General features: G+C 38.4%; 1 protein-coding gene across 1 annotated transcript in view; it reads right to left on the bottom strand.

Moving 5' to 3' along the window:
• Nucleotides 1–18,316, bottom strand: part of ABCA12 (ATP binding cassette subfamily A member 12) — a 180,220-nt gene that overhangs the window by 33,864 nt on the left and 128,040 nt on the right. The window contains exons 25-36 of the mRNA XM_060106255.1: nt 16,020–16,349; nt 14,836–14,905; nt 14,612–14,746; nt 13,396–13,542; nt 12,304–12,490; nt 10,280–10,498; nt 8,619–8,815; nt 7,667–7,827; nt 6,028–6,264; nt 3,656–3,803; nt 1,086–1,338; nt 402–488 (exon numbers count right to left, since the gene is read on the bottom strand). Coding sequence (XP_059962238.1) covers nt 402–488; nt 1,086–1,338; nt 3,656–3,803; nt 6,028–6,264; nt 7,667–7,827; nt 8,619–8,815; nt 10,280–10,498; nt 12,304–12,490; nt 13,396–13,542; nt 14,612–14,746; nt 14,836–14,905; nt 16,020–16,349 — 2,171 coding nt within the window. The remainder of the gene's footprint in view (nt 1–401; nt 489–1,085; nt 1,339–3,655; nt 3,804–6,027; nt 6,265–7,666; nt 7,828–8,618; nt 8,816–10,279; nt 10,499–12,303; nt 12,491–13,395; nt 13,543–14,611; nt 14,747–14,835; nt 14,906–16,019; nt 16,350–18,316) is intronic.

Genomic DNA, 18,316 nt, shown 5'->3' with positions numbered 1-18,316 from the left:
TGAGCTCGGAAGATGTGGGTCTCAGCTTTAGCTACACAACCTACTTTCTAGATTTCTTTAGACAAGTACCTTAGTCCACATGAGCGTCAGTTTCTTCATCTTAAAAATGAGATTAATAATTCACAGGGTGGTTGTGACTGTTAAATGAAAACATGTACACAAACGAACCTTACAAGTTATAAAGCACCTCTTTATTATTACAGTACAGCATAACCATGGAATGAACTAAAGGAGATAGATAAAATCTGTTAAAGATAGAGTTCAATGAGGGTGCTGACCTCCTCCAGCCTAATCACACACACTCACTTAACCACACTCCCCCACATACATACACACACACATACACATGCACACACACAACTGGAATGTTGGAAAAAAAAAACAAAACAAGAACCACTTACGGATCACTGATATTCAAACACATGTTGTCAATTCCAGGGAAGCTCCACATTGCTGAGACCAGTTCTTCTGTGCTTGGGTGAGAATTTCTGTAATATTAAAGGATAGAAACAAATTCATGATTCTTCCACTAGTCTCCCATATGAAACTCATGCTCATAAATAATTTGAAGAAATGAAATATGCTGTCTATAGGACTGCTCTTTTAAAAATCTAAGAAAGACTCAGACTCAGAAAAAAAAATGGTCACCAAAAAAATAAGCACATGTCTCTATTTGGCTGCCTTATTATTTGTCACATGCATTTAGTGAACACCTACTGTATATATAACATTATATTATACAGAATTCTGATGCTGCTATTCAATATTCAATAAAAAGCTATTGGCTATATATTACAACAGATTGGGAAGCCATACCTAACCTGGCTTTCCTGATTAAAGTCTCATAATTAAAAATAAAGATGTACTATAACTTTATTTTTAGACAAACACAAAAATTCTTAAAACGTTGTTTGTTGGTGACAGAAGTATCATGCTGCAATAAATCAAACTGTGTATTCCTTTGGCAGGATCAGGTACTGTGGCTACTAAGTTCTTTATTCTTTAGCACTACATGGCATTCACAGGCACAATGTACCTCTGGAGGTATTTGGAGATGTTGTTTTAGTTAAAGGGAAGAAACTTACACATAGAAGGCTGTCTGTTCAGAGGTACCGTAAAGAGATGGGGAGATCTGGATCTCCGGATAGCTGTTGCTGGAACTTCTTAGCGTGCCAAGGCCCATGGCAGTGGTTACAAAGATGATGGGGAGAATAACCTGAGCTATGAAACCTTTCCAGTTCCTGCGGGTGTGGTGGAACCTCTGAATGAGTATAGCCATTACTTTCTTCAGTAACAGTCCAAAACCATCCAATCTCTCTCCTCTGGTCAGCATTTTGTCTGATTAAAAAATAAAAATAAAAAGATTTAATATGGTTCTGGGAAATCCTGCTAAATCCAGAGCTAAAGTAACTTCAGAACCTATAGATGAATGGTATAATGTGGCATGGTAGAAAAAGCTTATATTTTAAAGATTTGCATTTGAAGTTCAGCTCTTCATTGATCAGCATTGGGCCCGAGCCTCTCCATCTCATACAGCTTCTGTAAAAGTGCTTTGAAAATTATAAATTACTATACACAAAATATTCTTTGTCATATACATAGTACTTTTACATGTCAAAGTGAGATATCTAGAATTTTATAAATGAATATTGTTCCCAATCTCTTAAAGTCTCAATGCAGAATCAGTATTATTACTAATTACTAATATTCAAGAGGTAGCTTCTGTCAAGAGACTGAATTCAAATAAAATAAACAGAAACCAAAACAACAGCCTAGTCTAACTCATTCCTATTGTGGGTAACTTAGGGATGGTAAGTGTAATTGGCTCTCATTGTAATGTGAGGTCCAATGAAGTCACCTTAAACATAGGAAAAGGAAAATGCTCTCCTCCAAAGTATAATTCTCATTCAAATACTTATTCATTACTTTCCTTTTAGAAATCTGGACTTATTATATGGCGTTTCAAAACTCTATTTTTACCACATGAGTCACAAAAAAGAACTCATTGGAAAAAAATGTCTACCCTCTTTCCCCCCAAACCCACCCCACACTGCCCTGAAATGCTCTTCAGGTGCTGAGAAGATATCCCATGGCTTCTGAGAGTGAGAGCAGCTGTGGAGGCCATAAACTGTTGCTTCCTCAACAGTGCTCATACAACTAATAATTTCAGCAGCCCCTCTAAAAATAGTTTCAAATATAACATTCCCTCCGAAGGCCTGCCACCAAGCGCTCCTTTACATGTGATGAGATGACAGTATTTGTCAACTCTGTGGATATTTTTAATTCTCCATCACAAATTATGCAGCACAAAAATCATGATCTTCATTTAGCTGATAAGGAAAAATACAAAGCTGCTTAATTTAAAATGAATTCCAATTAAATAGAGTGAACAAGTTTAAATGCAAACTCATATCTCTGCAAAGGGGAATTGTAGAAGGAGCTGAATATTTTAAATTAATTAGTATGCTTTTCTGTTTCTTGAGAAATTACATGTCGATGACTTACAGGTATATCAAATGGAGCAAATGTGCTTTCTAAAAGATAATGTCAATGAGGGGAACATTCTGACTGAAGAATAGTTTCAAATTATGAGACAAATGCAGAGGCAAATACATAACATTTACTTCCTGAAGCAGATGACCACTCTCTAATCAAAGTCTTCCATTCCATAGTCTCGACAATTATATTCCCAAAAGATGATACCTGAGGAATCTAGCAGAGGACAAATGAGACTCCCAAGTTCCAGAATTACACAAACATTAGAGATTATCTTTTCTGAGTTTTAGAGCCAAGCAAATGTTTAATCAAAAGTTGTATTCCTAGAGATTTTTCCCAATTTAAGCAAACTGTTGAAATGACTACTCCATCATTTATACTTGATTTTACTATATGCTTCCTTAAGTAAATAGTGTTTCCAAAGGCATAAATTAACTGTCAGAAAGATAATAAGACAGGATAAAAGTTATTTTCAAAAGAGCCCAAACCCTCAAAGTCATGTCAAGAAACATGACTTTCCAAACATATCTTGTGTGAAGAATTGGGGGGAAACCTATTATTATAGATTCTTAACCATCAAGTTCAACTTCACCAATTCAGAGACCCTCTCCCAAAAGCATCTTCTCAGAGCCTGAATTTTCTCAGCATATGAATCACTCAGAGGTGGGGGAAGGTTAGACATGTTTTCCAATGAGGTCCCATAAAGAGGGATGACTCTTTTTTACAAAACCCTTTTTTTAATGACTATGACCACCACTTGAACATGTGTAATAGCAGTGAGTGAGCTACCTTACAAGGTAACTTGGCTCAATGTTGGACACCACCAATTAAAAGAAGGATTTTAACTTGTTGAATACAACTCTGGAGTTGTAGTAAGTCACATCCTGAAAACGACTTCTGGTGGCTAGAAGGAATACTAATCACCACCCGAACAAGGAAGTTCTTTCACATTCTTCAAAATGTTTTTGAAACAGAGAATTCAATTTGGTTTAATAAATATTTTGTATATAAAAAAGAAAGCTTATATTTCTTTAGTCTTTTTAAATTTAGAAAGAAAATTTAAAGTTGAATTTAAAAAAATAAAAATCTGTCCTGTGATTTTTCTCCCTTAGGTCATTTATTGGAATTAAGCAAAATGTGCATATTAGATTTACTATACCATCTCTGTCTGTGAAACTGCTGCTGCTCATAGATAAATCATCAGGAGTTGAGATGCCACTGGTACTGGAATTTCCAATATTCTTTTGTGTTAAGTGCTCAAGACTCATATTATTTTTCTGTGACCCTTTAGTCAAGTTCAGAAAGACCTAGAAAGAGAAGCCAGAACACTTCATTAGTGTAAAACATGCATGTGTTTTCTAGTTTTTTTTTTTAACATCTTTATTGGAGTATAATTCCTTTACAATGGTGTGTTAGTTTCTGCTTTATAACAAAGTGAATCAGTTATACATATACATATGTTCCCATATCTCTTCCCTCTTGCATCTCCCTCCCACCATCCCTATCCCACCCCTCTATGTGGTCACAAAGCACTGAGCTGATCTCCCTGTGCTATGTGGCTGCTTCCCACTAGCTATCTATTTTACATTTGGTAGTGTATATATGTCCATGCCACTCTCTCACTTTGTCCCAGCTTCCCCTTCCCCTTCCCCGTGTCCTCAAGTCCATTCTCTATGTCTGCGTCTTTATTCCTGTCCCGCCCCTAGGTTCTTCATGACCATTTTTTTTTTCTTTTAAGATTCCAGGGCTTCCCTGGTGGCGCAGTGGTTGAGAGTCTGCCTGCCGATGCAGGGGACACGAGTTCGTGCCCTGGTCCGGGAAGATACCACGTGCTGTGGAGCGGCTGGGCCCGTGAGCCATGGCCACTGAGCCTGCGCGTCCAGAGCCTGTGCTCTGCAACGGGAGAGGCCACAACAGTGAGAGGCCCGCGTACCGCAAAAAAAAAAAAAAAAAAAAAAAAAAAAGATTCCCTATATATGTGTTAGCATACAGTATTTGTTTTTCTCTTTCTGACTTACTTCACTCTGTATAACAGACTCTAGGTCCACCCACCTCACTACAAATAACTCAATTTTGTTTCTTATGGCTGAGTAATATCCCATTGTATGTATGCGCCACATCTTTATCCATTCATCTGTCGATGGACATTTAGGTTGCTTCCATGTCCTGCCTATTGTAAATAGAGCTGCAGTGAACATTGTGGTACATGACTCTTTTTGAATTATGGTTTTCTCAGCGTATATGCCCAGTAGTGGGTTGGCTGGGTCATATGGTAGTTCTATTTTTAGTTTTTTTTTATATATAAATTTATTGATTTATTTATTGGCTGTGTTTGGTCTTCCTTGCTGTGTGCGGGCTTTCTCTAGTTGCAGCGAGCAGGGGCTATTCTTCATTGTGGTGCGTGGGCTTCTCATTGCGGTGACCTCCCCTGTTGCAGAGCACGGGCTCTAGGCATGCAGGCTTCAGTAACTGCGGCATGTGGGCTCAGTAGTTGTGGCTCACAGGCTTTAAAGTGCAGGCTCTGTAGTTGTGGTGCACAGGCCCCGTTGCTCCGCGCATGTGGGGATCTTCCCGGACCAGGGCTCGAACCCGTGTCCCCTGCATCGGCAGGCGAGTTCTTAACCACTGCGCAACCAGGGAAGCCTTATTTTTAGTTTTTTAAGAAACCTCCATACTGTTCTCCATAGTGGCTATATCAATTTACATTCCCACCAACAGTGCAAAAGGCTTCCCTTTTCTCCACACCATCTCCAGCATTTACTGTTTGTAGATTGTTTGATGGTGGCCTGTTTTCTAGTTTCTAAGCTCAATTTTGATTTTAAATTTTTACCATATTTATTGAGACAAATAAGTATGACTTTAAGTGAACATTTTTGAGAGTGACTTTAAGTGAACATATTTGTATGTAAAAGATATGTGTTCTCTAAGTGAAGCAACATGTTTGTTCTCAGAAGTCAGTCTTACATAACAATGGTATTGAGATAATTTTAAGATTTTCTGGTTTTGTAAAATTTTTTTTTAATTTTTAAATTTTTTGTAATCAAAAGCATCTTTATTTTTGGTTCCCTTCTTGAAATGTTTATTTATTTATTTATGTTAAAAAATTATTTATTTATTTTTGGCTGCATTGGGTCTTCGTTGCTGCATGTGGCTTTCTCTAGTTGTGGGGAGTGGGGGCTACTCTTGGTTGTGGTGTGGGGGCTTCTCATCGCGGTGGCTTCTCTTGTTGTGGAGCACGGGCTCTAGGCACATGGGCTTCAGTAGTTGTGGCCTGTGGGCTCTAGAGCGCAGGCTCAGTAGTTGTGGTGCATGGGCTTAGTTGCTCTGTGGCATGTGGGATCTTCCTGGACCAGGGCTCAAACCTGTGTCCCCTGCATTGGCAGGCGGATTCTTAACCACTGCACCACCAGGCAAGCCCTGAAATGTTTACTTTTAAATATTTCTTTTCTTTCTTAAAAGAACTGTTCACATTTATTCTAAAGGAACAGCAAGTTAACCAGTTTTAAGCAAAAAGGAAATGTCCAGGTGTACCTCTTCCATGGTGGTATCTGAAATGCCATAGCACCCGATGTTGACGTCACTCAGACCATTGTCCAGTGCTCTCAGGAGTGAAAGATAGGCCCCTGACACTTTGGTGCTAAACGGAGGAAGCACATAGACAAGCTCTCCCCCGATGTCCTCCTTGAGGTAGGCTTCAGGGAGATATGACTGGATCACTGCTGTCACAGGTGTCGTGTCACATACCGTACTTGCATTTACATTTGGACTCTAGAGACGAAAAGAGAAGTTAAAAACTCCCTTGTCTTTACACTGTAGTGCCCAAGGGCCCCAATCAGAGGGTGGCAAGTTCTTTTAGGCCAGTTCAGACCTATGCCAGGTAACACATCACTCCTCTTGTGGCTTCCTGTCCCACTTGGGATCCCTACACTTGCCTATAAGTCACTTTCTGCTGGCTCCCCTCTCCCACCTCACCCTGTCCCTTCTCCAACCTCCTTGCCCACCATCCTCTTTTCCCTCTTATGTATGTGCTCCACCCTAATGACAACAGACTCTTTTTGTTGTCCGATACTTCAGGCTCAGACATGCTTCTTCTTCAGGGCCTTTGCAATTGTTCCTTTGCCCCAGATAGTGACATGACTCACTCTCTGCCTGGCCTCAGCTCTTGGCTCAACTGTCACCTTCTCAGAGACCCCTTCTCTTACTACCCTACTTAAAATGGCACCACCCAGCATTCCCCATGCCCCTTCCTCTTCTTTCTTCTACCCATAGCATTTATCACCTGCTAATATTCTAAATAATATATTTATCAATTTTACCACCTGAATCCCCCACACTCCATCAGAATATAAACTCCATGAGGGCAGAGATCTTAATATCATCAGTTCACTGCTGTATCCCCAGCGCCTAGAACAGTGTCTTGGGCACATATTAAGACATCGTATGCCCCTAATACATAAGTTTTTGAATGAATTAATGAATATAACAATGAACTACGTTTTTATATTTTGGAAGTCACATCCGGATGATCAGATATAAAATAAAAGGTAGTAGTCAAAGCCTTTCTAATAGCATATACATCTGGCACAGTATTGATACCTATGCTATTTCAGGTGGTACAGGGAGCCTTAGTAAGCATTTTTGTTCTTCAAAGATGTGAAAGCACCACTGGCCTGTCTGAATTAATCTCCACATTGCCATTCAAGGAATACTGATCAGAAAGTGAATACATGACTGCATATTCTCTTCATTTGTTTTGTATAGAGCGGAAAATCTAATTTTTAGCCTTATAGGCTGAAATGCTAGGGAAACTAACAGGCTGATCCTCCATCAGTAACCTCAGTACAGACCTTTCTTTCATCTAGCACATTGGTTCTCAGTGTGCAATCCCAGCCAGTAGCAGCAGCATCACATGGGCTGATGTGGACCTTGGCAGAAATGCAGTAAATTCTGGAGCCTCATACCAGATCTAGTGAATCAGAGACTCTTGGGGGTGCAGCCAGAAATTTGGGTTTAACAAAAGACCTTCAGTGGTTCTGATACTCGCTCAGTTTGAGAAACATGAACCTAACATTAATTTTAGCAATGAATAAAGTTGGACAGATTCTGCTTCTGTTTCATACAAAACTTAATTTACGGTCTCATAATGAGGTATGTTTTCTCTCCTACAAACCTTTTTCTTGGTGAGTGTGAGGTGATACCCGTCCCCAAAGGCTTCCTTGAGATAAAATGGTGACCCGCAGCAGCGCAGCCCACCCTCCTCCAGGAAGGCAATGCGGTCACTCAGCACTTCAGCCTCGTCCAAGTGGTGTGTCGACAGAATGATTGTTCTGTCTTGAAAATACAGAGGAGAACAACCAAGAATGAAAAGTGAAGCTGCAGTTCCCAGGATGTACTGAGCTAGCACAAGTAAATCCTGTGATTTATGAGGAGGAGAGTCACGTTTTATGGGCTAACTGAAAAACTGATCCGAATGAGCTTTCAAAATGAGAAATGCGGACGGGGTATTCCTAAATGTTTTTCTTATAAATTGGCAGCAAATACACATCGGTTATGCTGTAAGGCTGAGTGTCCACACTCTGCAGTGGGGGCAACTCTTCCTAATCCCTTAGTCTGTCCCCTTGGCTTCACTTCCATTCTCTTTCTTTCTGTCATTTCCATTCTCTCTCTCTCTCTCCCTCCCTCCCTCCCTTCACTATGAAAAAGCAGTAATTTTAAAGACTTTTTGAATATTCTTCTCTGATTAATCCACTCCACTCTGATTGCTCCTTTGCTTCACATCCTGTTAGCACTTATTTAGTCTGTTTTCAGTTTATTTTCATTTGTGTATGTTTGGTATCTCTAATTAGATTCTAAGCTCCTCTAGGCAGAATTTGGAACTTCTATTGGATTTGCATGCTCTCAAAAGGGCCAGTTAAGTGCTCAATTCACAGTGGGCACTACATAGATATTAACTAATTGATCCAGAAATTTAGCTGGGAGAAGAGAAGACCTCACAAAAGGAAGAGCACACCTTAGATCTTTAATGGAGATTATAAACAGAAAAGGCTTTAACTCCTTTGCGTGCATCCCAGAGGGCAAAATTATGACTGTTGCTTGGCGAAGTTATAAGAAGATACTCATACCAGTTTTGTTCTTGGATATAACATCCCATATACTTCGGCGAGAACATGGGTCAACTCCAGTGGATGGTTCATCTAAAATTACCACCCTTGATCCTCCAATAAGAGCTATGGATATGGATAACTTCCTCTTCATTCCTCCTGACAATGTTCCAACTCTCTTATGACGATGGCTATATAGTCCAGTATCTTTTAAAGTCCTTAAAAAAATGACGTATAGTGGTTATTTTTTTACAGACAGAAAATGTGAACAATGGAAAAATACGAAAAGCACCCTAAATGAGAGGTATTCACTAAGCAACTATTATGTGCTCAGCAAGGTAAACTACTGAAGTTTTCTGTTACTTATCATCTAGCTGGTATAAAACTAATACTCAGAAAAACAACATAAGGAATATATGGCTCATTATTTTATTCATTCGTTTGACAAATATTTATAGAGTACCTGCCTGTTTTCTGCCAGACTGTGTTTTAGGTGCTGTGGAAAAGCACTGAGCCGATAATGTTCCTAACCCATAAGGAGATTATGTTCTAGTATGTGTGTGTATCATGAGAAATGCTGGGGAAATTCAGTAGATAAACATATTCCCAAGTAAGTTTATAATATGCTATTTCGTGATAAGTGTGATTAAAAAAAATACAGGGTATATGAGATGAGTGCCTGGGATATGCTATTTTAGGCATCTATTTTACACATGGTGGTTCCCTCAGAGAAAGTGACATTTGAGCAGAGACCAGTAAGGTGGAGGAGTAAGTCAAAGGGCTGCCTGGGGAAGGCTGCTCTAAGTAGAGGGAACATGGGAAGCCCTGAGGCTGGAGCAGGCCTAGCATAACTAAGTGTGCACCTGGGTGAGCGTGCCTAGAGCAGAGTGAATGGGGAAAAAGCAGAAGGAAATAAAATCAAAAGGATTGGAGGCAGGTCAGGAAGTGCGTCATAGGCCTTGATAAGAACATTCCTGAGTTTCACACTGAGTGTGGTGAGAAGACATTAGAGGGTTTTGACAGAGGAGTGACCTGGTCTGATCTGCAGTTTAAAAAGGTCACCTTGTCTGCTCTTTGAATAGACTGTACAAGGGAAAGTAGAAGCTGGGAGTCCAGTTAAGACCAGTATGGTAGGGACTTCCCCAGTGGTCCAGTGGTAAAGAATCTGCCTTCCAATGTAGGGGATGCAGGTTCGATCCTGGGTCGGGCAACTAAGAGCTCACATACCGCAGGGCAACTAAGCCCATGTGCCACAACTACTGAGCTTGCGTGCCTCAACGAGAGAGCCTGCATGCCACAAACTACAGAGCCCACATGCCCTGGAGCCCACGTGCCACAACTAGAGAGAGAAAACCTACACGCCACAACTAGAGAGAAGCCCGTGTGCCACAACTAAGACCCGAGGCAGCCAAGAAAAAAAAAAGACCAGTATCGTAGCCACGGAGATTAGAAACAGAGGATTGGGGGTAATATGGGAGTCAGAGATGAAGACAGTTAAACAATTCCAGTATAATAACTGGCCAGTGAGGATAATGCCCTTAAATGTATACAATACTAGAAAAGTAGAAAAACTAAAAACAATTGTTTCCCGAGAAACTGTCTCCTACTGGTATTATTACTATAGCTTGACCTCTTTTTGAGAGGCTTTACCCACGCATGTTCTCATTGCTGTCATATCTGACCTTTTTACTTCCTCATGCAGCTGCTTTTTAGTCCAGTGAGGAGCTTTGATGGAGCCGTATAAGAGGAGGTGCTCCTTGGTAGTGAGGTAACTGAACAGGACATCATGTTGCATGCAGACCCCCAGGTTCTTCCTCACGGTGTCAAGATCTGTTTTGATATCTTTTCCATAAACCAAGATGGTACCTGCTGAGGCCTCAAATAGCCCAGTCAACAGGGAGCTGGGAATGAAGAAACCATAAATTAGGTGTGAACCAAAACTCTGAGTTAGATTTTAGGACTAAATGTATCTCAGTTGTTAGCAAAAAATGTTACAGTGTATCTTCCCAGGTCAGGTCAAGCTATGAAGTAAAATGGGATTAATTGGGAATAAAAATTAAAATTACTTTTACGCCTCTAATAATTTAGAGTGTGATAGAAACACTATGTGATGATGATGATGATGATAGTGGTGGGGTGATGGTGGTAGTAATGACAGAAATGGTTGCACTTTTTAACTGCAAATGCACTCCCTCCTTGAGCAAACTCCTGCACTTCCCTGGCATCAGGTAGTACCCATATGCAATTAAGCCTCAAATTTCTGTTTTCCACATGAACTTTGGTCATCTTCAGTCCCTTACTCTACCCTGTGACAAGAATATTCTCACCTACAAACTTCTCACCATATTTCAGATGGTCAGTAAACTGGGGAGTTATTTAATATCCATCTTCTCCACTAAAATGTAAGCTCCATGAGGTCAGGGAAAGGACTTGTTATCTCACCACCCTCCGTACCTAACTAGTGTCTTGCACATAATAGATCTTAAATGACTATTGCGGATTAAATAGGGAATCAATATAATATGTAATTCTTCCTATAAATACACATTAAAATCAAATAACATATTTCTTTATATATTCCTTATATTCAGAAAACGGAAATGGGGACTTGCTCAGCTAAAATTATAGCCTCTTCAAAATCCTTCTCCATCACTTTTCTTCATTGTTCTCTTATTACCTGTTAGAAATCTTACATTTTAAGCATTGTATTCTTACTAGAAAGCCAACTCTGAATGGGAACAGGTCATATAAATGAGAGTAGCTGTATGTTCACTCATTTCATAACTTTCCTTTGTCCCCTTTTATTTACTAAAGATTAATTTGTATATGTTCTGGCAGTCACTGAGCTTACTCATGATGATAGCAAATAGCATATCCAACAACAGATACTTGTTCTCAAATAAGGCCTAGAGCACCAACAGCATCTTAGAGTTGACTCCAAGCTAAGCCTAGTAGAGCACTGGAGGTGAGTCACAGAAAAATATTCAAAAGAATGTCACTTTAAAAACATTTGAATATTCTCCATTAGGATACAGAAAAATGCTAGTTAAGTGAAGAGAGAGAAAGAACAGCCCATGTACCACTTGTGGACTTTCTGATCTATATCTGATAGCTGGTGATTCTTTTCTTTCTTCATGAATCAAGGTAAGGGTTCTCTGTAATAGAGTGGCTGGGGCTGAGTGTGTTTATACCAAGGTTTGTGAACCCAAACTGGTACATGGGCCAGGATAAAAACGCAAAGAAATGAAACAGACTGAATGTATGAGGCAGTAAAGATTGGTGGGGACCAGGAATGAACCAGAAAGTAGATGGCCCCTTTGAGAACAGTCACTAACAAGCCCCAAACAATTGTCTCTACCTAAGCCTGTAGATCCAATGTTGCCAGAACTTCCTATTGTCTAAGAGACAGCAGGAATATTTATTTTTATTGGAGAACTCTCCCATTTTTAAATGCTGGCACTGAAATTAAAAATTTTAAGAAGTACCAGTGTGCCAATATTAGGTAGAGCAAATAAACCTATCTGGTGGGTCTGATCTGGACTTTGAGCTCACAATTCGGACCTTTGACTTGGACTCCATTTTACAGGAAACAACTTGAGCTACCTTAATCCATCTGGGAGCTGTAACAACTTTATATTTATGAAAGAAGTGAGGAAATATTAAGTAATATGCTTCCATGACACCTAAGTGTTGAAAAGTAACATACATGGTAGTAGTTTTCCCAGCGCCATTGGGCCCCAGCAATGAAGTAATATGCCCTTCGTAAAAGTTCAGACTGAGGTTAGCAACAGCAATTTTTGAGCCATAGTTCTTTGTGACCCCATGCAGGGCAACCCCAACTGTGAGATCTTTAGGTTCAGACTCAGTGTTGGAGGGAAACATGTATTCAGGACCTGGAAAGAAATTAAGAAAAGAGTTGTAAGCTCACAAGGAAGAAAAATGAAGCTAGAGTTAGACTTTTCATTAATTAAAAATTGAAGACTATAAAAGCACAAGCCTCAAAGTAAAAAATAATTCCAGGAATAAATGATCTATTATAGTCTTCAGCCTTCTCACTTGTTTCAAAAATGAATGAGAGTGTTGGAACCACACTCTAAGGTTTATATTGCCTTTCTCTGTCAGAAAAAGTAGTCTCAGAATACAGTATCATAATAATGAATTCTCCTTTATTCCACAGATCTCAAATACTCAAAACACAATTTTAAGGCTTGGTCTTCCAATTGGACAGGATGATATCTACTTACAGAATAAATGTCTACAGTGACAAGGCTCACTCAGATCTGTGGTTTATAGAATCGGTTCATTAATTACTCTCTACGTTTCCTTCAGGCATCACAAAAGGACCACTTATATGGGTCATCCTTACTTTATAAAGCTGACACTGCTCACCCAGTGTCAGTAAAACATGAGCCTTAAACTGTCTGTTCAGTGCTGGTGACGGGTTATGCTAAATTATCCATACTTGTTACTTGGTTACTCATGACTAGTGACAGACGGCTGAGGTGAGGGGTGCAGACTGGGGCCAAGGAACAAAGTTTTTCTCTGTGTGAATCTAACTGGAACACAAAGGGATCTGCAATCTTGGCCTAATTAGCACCATATGCTAACCAACTGAGCTAATGAGCTCAGAAAAAGCCACAATTTAATCTAAGAGTCCAAACACATATGTGTAGACATATTCATCCATGACTAAAAGGATAATTTTGCCATTTAGAAAAAGATAATTAAAATCACTAGTCATGTAAATTTTATATCACTTCTCTCATAATAATGCATGTTGTTGACCTACTTGTCTTACTGGCAGATGGGTTGGTGTTCTGCATCACGATATTAGTAAACTTAAGGCCATTGCTTTTCTCCTGCTTCACTTCTGTGCATCCCAATCGCTCCTTCCAATAGGAAGGAAGGAATGGAAAATACCATGGAGCTGCCATACCATATGTACCTGTAACAAAAATGTATTAGGAAAAGTAATTATTAGTTGATTGTTAACATTAAGCATCAGAAGCTAAATAACAGAGTACTTACTATACAGCGTTCAAGAAGTATTTTCATTTTTTTGACACTATATAAAACTAAAGTGGTCTCAGTTTCCAAAGTAAAGTAAAAAAGATAGCCTTTTAAAAAATTCTTTCTTTTTTAAACAGCTTCATTGGGTATAGTTACATACCATAAAATTTAATCATTGTAAGTGTAGAGTGAGATGATTTTTAGTAAATAAAGTTGTGCAACCATAACCACAATCCAAAAATTCCAATAACTCCAAAAATTTCTCCCATGCCCTTTGCAGATAATCCCTACTTTCAACCCAAGTTACAGGCAATCACTGATCTGCTTTCTGTCTCTATATACCTTTTACAGAAATTTTATATAACTGGAATAGAATAATAGTCTTTTATTCATTTATAGCATCAAAAATGTACAAATACAAATAAGGCTTAGTGGAAAAACTCCTGATCATGTTGAAGTTTTAACCACTTGAGACCTAGGAGGGGAATCCCACTAGTCTTGTTCCATTAGAACTGGATAAATTCTCCTTAGAATTAGGAGACTTGATTTTTGCCTTATAATATCTTGTTCTCCCATTTGGAAAGACTGGATTCCATGCTCCTTAATTCACTCTATCCTTTAAAGGAACATCAGAGAAAAAAACTCAACAGTGCATTATCTCATCCTGGAAAATTCTGTTTAGTTTGGGGATTTAAGTATTTCTTTTTGGTGATGATATGTGGCAAATAAAAATATTAGAAAATATATATTAGCAGATTTATAATAAATATAATTTATTACCATAAAAAAGCATGTATCTATATGCCGCGGGGCGGCTGGGCCCGTGAGCCATGGCCGCTGAGCCTGCGCGTCCGGAGCCTGCGCGTCCGGAGCCTGCGCGTCCGGAGCCTGCGCGTCCGGAGCCTGTGCTCCGCAACGGGGGAGGCCGCGACAGTGAGAGGCCCGCATACCGCAAAAAAAAAAAAAAAAAAAAAAGCATGTATCTATAGGAAGCATGCTCATACCTGGGAAAACGTTCCTGATATACCAAGCAATAAGGAAATAAATGAAAGAGTCGGCTAGGATTAGACCGCATAGCCAGCCAAACGAAGTGGTGTCATCCTGAACTGGGGAACTGTACATATTTTCCCACTGAAGACCTAAGAAGTGAACACATAAGATTAATTCTTCTGTGAGACATATTGAAGGTGTGAAAGATAAAATCCAGTTGTAAAGGAAGTGAACCTACCAATGCCCTGCTCCTCATATCGTGCAATGTACTGACTTGCATAGCTGAAAGCTGTTGGGGACAGCAGGCTCTGTGAAGAAAATCAATGGCAATGATAGTTCTTGTAGATTTCACACATTTCGCCCAGTGGAATCTTAACATACTTAAAACTTTGGGCACTTATATAGATAAAACTGACGTTAACTCTCTAAGCATATTTAAAAACACAGAGGTCCCTTACCAAGTATGCTACAACTCTGGAAGAAGAGGAGAGGAAATAGCAGAAAACAAAAGCAGTAAAATTATAACTTGAAAAATATTTATCAAAAATCCAAAATATATATATCTAAACTTATTAAATGTTGTTTAGCAATTTATAAAACCAGTAATAATAGGGTAATGCAATGATAAGGCTAATATCAAATGAAATGTTAGGGGCCAGAAGATGTTTTTACTTCAGAGATTGACTTCAAGTGATATGTTTTATGCATGAAAATATACAAAAATGTCAATTGAGTACTAATAATGCAACAAATTAAAAATTTAGATGTTGTTTAAACTCAAGGTGGTCAATGTCTAATGAAAGTTATTTATCACTTTCTATTTCCATAAACAGCAAAGTTTTAATGTGACTCGCAGTCAATGATGAGCTTTACTTCTGCTTTCCAAATTTCAAAGTCAGTAAACTTAATGCTTTCGTTAAAATTCATAAATTAATTTAGTACTTTAATTGAAAAAGCAGAAAATAATTCAAAATTGATTATATGCTCTCAGCGTATTTGTCTTTATGCCTGTATGTTATATTATATGTCATAAAAACCATGAGAATTATTCATTTATGAGAATAATGCCAGTTATAGAGGCTCTAAGATATTTAAGGAATTGGGCCAAAGAGAAGTCAGAATCCTTGATGATCTTCAAAACTTGATGTATTACATTTTAACTGTTCTTTCTTCAGGTACTATCTCTTAACAGCATCACATATTATAGTTTTAGAAACCGTGGAGGAAAAGTTTTCTTTTCATAGTCTTACGCTTGTATGGTAGACAATTATGTAACTGACTCTCAATAGGACAGTTACTCATATTTTGCAAACACTGAACTTTTACATTTAGATAAGTGTATTCCCAGTTGGAGAGCCAAAACCACCAAAAAAGGTCCATTCTTTTCACACCCTGGCCATTCAGTTGTGACAGTTGACTCACCATGAATACTTTTATTATACAGCTCAACTCATTCTCAACTGTAACCAGAACAATAAATGGAAAAAAGGCAATGATGTAGATGAGGCTTCCAATCAGAGCTGCAATGTTGGTGTTGTTGAAGAAGACACTGATAAGGTAGCTCATGGCAAGAACTGAGAAGCTATAGTCCGAAAAATACAGGAACAAAATGAACCCATTTGTTTTAGGAAGAATATTGCCAAACTTGAGTATAATGATGAGGATGATGATGGTAACCAGTAAAAATCCAACACTCTCTATAAGCCAGGCAAAAAAGTGGCTGCAGGAATTTATACCCATCATCTTCATGTACTGTAAAAAGGAAAAAGTGTTAGCTCCTTCTTAAGCTAATATACACTTAAATAACAATTATTCCTGTATCATTCCAAAATGTCCATGAGACTCTTCATACACATGGAACTAGGCATTTTAATGATTTATCTAAGTCTTTGTTCATGCTTGCTATGTAAAATTAATATGACCATTTATTCCAGCCTATCTTAGATTGTATGTTCCCAGAGTGCCCCAATATAATGAATGATTTGGATGGTGAGGTTTGTTTTGTTTATTGACAATTTCATTTTATAACTGGTATCTAAGTGATGTCTCCAGATTAAACTAGTTTAGAATAGATCATCAAAATTTATGGTATCCTCTGCAGAATTTTACAACATGAATTTGACATTTGTGCAGGCATGAATATTTCAAGCTGGTGAAAATCCATGGTTTACTTCAAATTCAATGTAGGGACTGAGGTAATAAAACTCTATAATATTTTTACTAAACATGAATGAACAACACAATCAGTATTCATATTCCCGAGGGAAATAGAATAGACCAGATTCCTAAGAATTTAAAACAAGCAAACTTTGAAGGGGGACTTTCTGCCTTTTGACATAACATTCCCATCCTTAAAATCCCCAACAGTCTAGGTCAGGTTTGTCATCTTTGTTTTCCAAAAAGATGTCCATGAACCCAAAATGAACTCATGTATCTCAGGTAATCTATACCTCTCTCTCTCTCTCTGTTGATATTCTTTAATAACCCAGTGATATCCCTAGAGACCAAGGCATTCCACCAAGGTAGAAAAACAGACCAGCATGTTTGTGCATTAACTCAAAAGGATTCTGAAAGATCTGAAGTTCCTAGGACCTTGGGTGTCTTGAATTTGGTGACTTGAATTTGTACCTGGTTTCTAGTTTTAACAACTCTTGATTAACGTTAAGCTTATGAATGTAAATTCCATTTTAAAAAAGAACAAAAGAAATGTTCCACTAACAGCTTTATAATCCAGTATTTTTTCTGTAAAATGAAGGACTTTCAATGCCCTCCCCCTTTAAACCTAACTTGTCCAGGAAAAAAAAAATAAAGGAAACGTGCCAAATCTTTTGCTCTACAAGCAAAATTGTGAATTTTACTTTTTGCCTTTGCAACTTATTACATTTTGATAATTCTGCTGCTCCAGTTGTTACCATGGAAACAGCTACCTGACTAGCAAGAGTCTAAGCTGTGGGCCTTAAGCTAATCACCACTGTGGAAGTCCTGTGACTTTTCCTCTTAACTTTGCCTTTTTCCTCATCCTCTTCTCTCCTACTACTTCTCTCCTCCCAGACCCTGCCACCCTTTGCAGTAAAGACTCAATCTATGTTTCCATAGGAATAAATGCGTGGGTCAAAGTAAAAAAATCAGCATGGAGTGAAGATTCACTATGGAAGGTTTTCTCCAATTGCTATGTATCTATCATTGAAAAGAAAACTATATTTTGGTGTGAAAAAGACCTCACAGATCTTATTTTAGCAATTCTTTCCCTGCACCCCACCCCATTTGAGAAATAACTGTGTCATGTTTGATGACTTCATTTCAGAGATATTCACCAATTTTTTGGTGACTTTCTGGTTATTTATATTTTGACGTTTTTACTGAGTGTAATGCCTATTTGAATATAAATAAATGGGGAGTTACAGAACCCATATAACTACCCCAAAGCTGATATTCACCACCTAATTTCATGTGACCTATACAAAAAATATTCCCCCCCCCAGCAATGTATGTCAGTAGGAGGCAAGTCACTATATTTTACAAGGTGGATATACAATATCAAGTACTCTATCAAGGACATGAAATACAGCTGACTTAATGTAAAAATATGATTTCCTTCCCTGACAATGGATAACTTCAGTATAAATAATTTAAATATCTAGAAAATTCTCCATTCATAGCCTTGTTAAAAAATAATTTAGCAAACCCAAAGACCAGGACTGAAGGTGTTGATCACCGTA

Source organism: Mesoplodon densirostris, chromosome 8 (assembly GCF_025265405.1).
Source record: "Mesoplodon densirostris isolate mMesDen1 chromosome 8, mMesDen1 primary haplotype, whole genome shotgun sequence".
Lineage (NCBI taxonomy): Eukaryota > Metazoa > Chordata > Mammalia > Artiodactyla > Ziphiidae > Mesoplodon > Mesoplodon densirostris.
This window is presented reverse-complemented; position numbering and strand designations above follow the sequence as displayed.